The sequence below is a fragment of the Capsicum annuum genome, unplaced genomic scaffold (assembly GCF_002878395.1).
Source record: "Capsicum annuum cultivar UCD-10X-F1 unplaced genomic scaffold, UCD10Xv1.1 ctg65257, whole genome shotgun sequence".
NCBI lineage: Eukaryota > Viridiplantae > Streptophyta > Magnoliopsida > Solanales > Solanaceae > Capsicum > Capsicum annuum.
Window position 1 is genome coordinate 1 of NW_025874486.1, and position 2,896 is coordinate 2,896.

Genomic DNA, 2,896 nt, shown 5'->3' on the forward strand with positions numbered 1-2,896 from the left:
CAAATTTAAACTATGAAATACTCATGTAACTATGTGATGGAGAATGGAGGTACATTGCAATGGTCGCAAGTGATGCAAACTCATCGGTTCTTCTTTTTTCTTTCTCCCCTTATTATGAACATAGTCTCATACACGGAGACTATTGTAAAGCCATACTAAAGGCTCTTTCATAGTGAAGTCAGCATACTCATATCTGGACAACAGTATCATATATTGAGCTAGAAAGAAGTTTAACAGATAACTAACTTTGTTTGATTAATGGTCAGAGGCTAAGATGCTGGGACTCGGGTGCGCATGTCTGATACTGGTGCAGATTTAGAGGGCAGATCCTTAATGATCTAAATTTTACGAATCGGGGATATGGATCCATGTATGGGTATGAGTGCGGGGATTAGGCTAAAAATAATTCAAATATCTAAAATTATAGTTAAAAAACTTAAATTATGAGATGATATATGAAAAACTTGAGGAAGAAATATTAATCAAGAGGAGAATCACGGAAGGAGATCAGAGGAAAAAGAGTGACATAGAAATTTCGTTATCAAAAGTATTCCAGCTTCTTCAATTTCACATTAGCTTTCTCCATCGAGTTTTGGTCAGGTACCCAAAATCGGTCAACCAGATCATTGTGTCGATACGGATGTGGCACCGAAAATGAAGAGTCCAAGCAATTTAGGTTAGAGATGCCTTCCTAATGCCAAGACAACTTAAAAAAGAGACGAGGAATGTAACTGTGTCTAGGTGCTATCTATGTGGGAAGGAGTCTGAGAATCGCTGGAGTACCATGGCCAAATGTCTACGTATGCAAGGAATGTTAATTCTTTTGAATAATTTTATTAAAATTACTATAAAACGTTAAGGCCATGTAAAGTAAATACTTACGCGGAAAGTATCAGTAATTGAAATTTTCCCATCCTGTACAAGTCGAGCACCAGCGTAGGCACTTGCTGCATATACAAGGAGAATGAATGAAGACGTAATACCATAACTGATCCCACTAATCATCCCTTGTCCGGTGCCCGCCATTATTGGCCCATTACTTTCCTTCTTATATAGCTCCACCACCTTCTCTTCCACACAAAAAGATGCAACTGTTCTTATGTTACTCACTGCATCGTTGACTACTCGACTTGCTTTCTCATACTTCTGCAACAAAAAAATAAATGAATATGAATTTCCGGGATAGAATTTTCATATGCATCTCCAAACAAACATCAATTGGAAAAAATTCACTTTCTTTTGCACATTAATTTTCTCATCCTTTATCACTGTGAAGGCTTCCTTAAAGTTTAACTAATGCCCAAGCAATTGTAAGTCCACTTTGTAAGCATAAAGCTTTTACCAAAGTTTGTTAGCTAATGGAATCAAAAGGAGATATACGTAACAAAATAGGACGAGAAACTTACAAAAGGAGTGAAAAGATAAAAAGAGCTAGTCAAGTTTCTACGGCAAACCTTTGCTTCAGTACCAAATCCTTTAGCAAGCTTATTCTGAACATACATGTTAGCCATCATAAATGGTAGCATGGCTATGATAATAAGAGACAAGAACCAACTTGCTCGAAAAGCAATCACTGTCCCAACAATGGCAGCTGCAAGATCTTTAGTTATTTTTGCCAATGTATCCCCCACTAGAACTCGAACAATAGCTGCATCAGCAGAGAGCTTTGTAGCTATCCCTCCAACGGAATTCTCTGGCTCATCAAACCAACCGATTTCCATGTGGATAGCCTTTTGAAAGCACATCGATCTAATTCGTTGGACCAACTTACAACCAGAAACGGTAAAAAAAAATGTCTCTAATGGAGATGAAATCAGAAGTGTTGTTGCAATAACTACAATCATGAGTGACCAAAATTGTGTATCTTTCTTTAGTTCATTAGGTGGCTCATAAAATGATTTAAGTATGTTGGAATATACTAAACCAGAAACAGGAAGGGCGGAACCGGAAACTGTTGCAACTACTGCTCCCACAAGAAGAATAGGAAACTCGGGCTTATTCAAATTTGCAAGGCGAGTAACATGAGTTTTTTCGAGCTTCTTAGATACTTTTAACCTAGTATCTGAACTTCTTGGCAATCTAGTCTTAGGAGTTCCTTTAATTGATGTAGTATCATAATTGTTACTGGATTCTGGTCTTGACTCCGTATAAAGATGTTGTGAATCATCGAGGCAAAGTTGCTCTTTCGTTTGATTTACTTCCTGCAAGCGAATCAGTTGCGAGTATGCTCCCTCAGGATCTTTCAACAGCTCAAAGTGTTTACCTGAGATATATGATGGTGTTAGATTCAATATCTGGTCTTTGTTGCTTTCCTTTGAATAGTTATCTGTACATATTTGTTTATACCTTCCTCGACAATAGTGCCTTGGTGAATGACAGCAATGTTATCAGCATTCCTCACTGTACTGAGGCGATGTGCGACTATTATGGTTGTTCTATCAACCATAATTTTGTCAAGTGCTTCTTGTACAACACTCTCTGACTCAGCATCTAGTGCACTTGTTGCCTCGTCTAGAAGTAAAATGCGAGGGTCTTTCAGAATGGCCCTTGCTATAGCGATTCTTTGCTTTTGTCCACCAGAGAGTTGAGTTCCACGTTCGCCTACATTTGTCTCTATTCCCTACAAGCAAAATCATTCACTTAAACAAAAGCCACATACGATCATTCTAATCAAGTCAAATAAAAGGATACGGAAAATGCGAACCTCGGGTAAGCTGTTAATAAATTTAGTTGCATTTGCTATCTCAATTGCTGCTTCAATTTCTTCTTTGGTCGCTCCATCTTTCCCATATGCAACATTTTCCCTGATGCTAGTCGAAAACAATGTAGGTTCTTGACTTACTAGCGCAATTTTCTGTCTAATCCACTTAACCTGGAAGTCTTTGAGATTACATCC

At 38.0% G+C, this 2,896-nt stretch overlaps 1 protein-coding gene across 1 annotated transcript; it reads right to left on the reverse strand.

Annotated features, from left to right (window-relative positions):
• Positions 1–541: 541 nt before the first annotated feature.
• Positions 542–2,890, reverse strand: LOC124893796 (ABC transporter B family member 21-like). The gene is made up of 5 exons (XM_047404647.1): positions 2,705–2,890; positions 2,347–2,620; positions 1,455–2,263; positions 883–1,146; positions 542–691 (listed from the first exon to the last, which is right to left on the reverse strand). The coding sequence occupies exons 2-5, from the start codon at positions 2,444–2,446 to the stop codon at positions 542–544; spliced, it is 1,323 nt and encodes a 440-aa protein (XP_047260603.1). The 5' UTR covers positions 2,447–2,620; positions 2,705–2,890.
• Between the last annotated feature and the right edge of the window lie 6 nt (positions 2,891–2,896).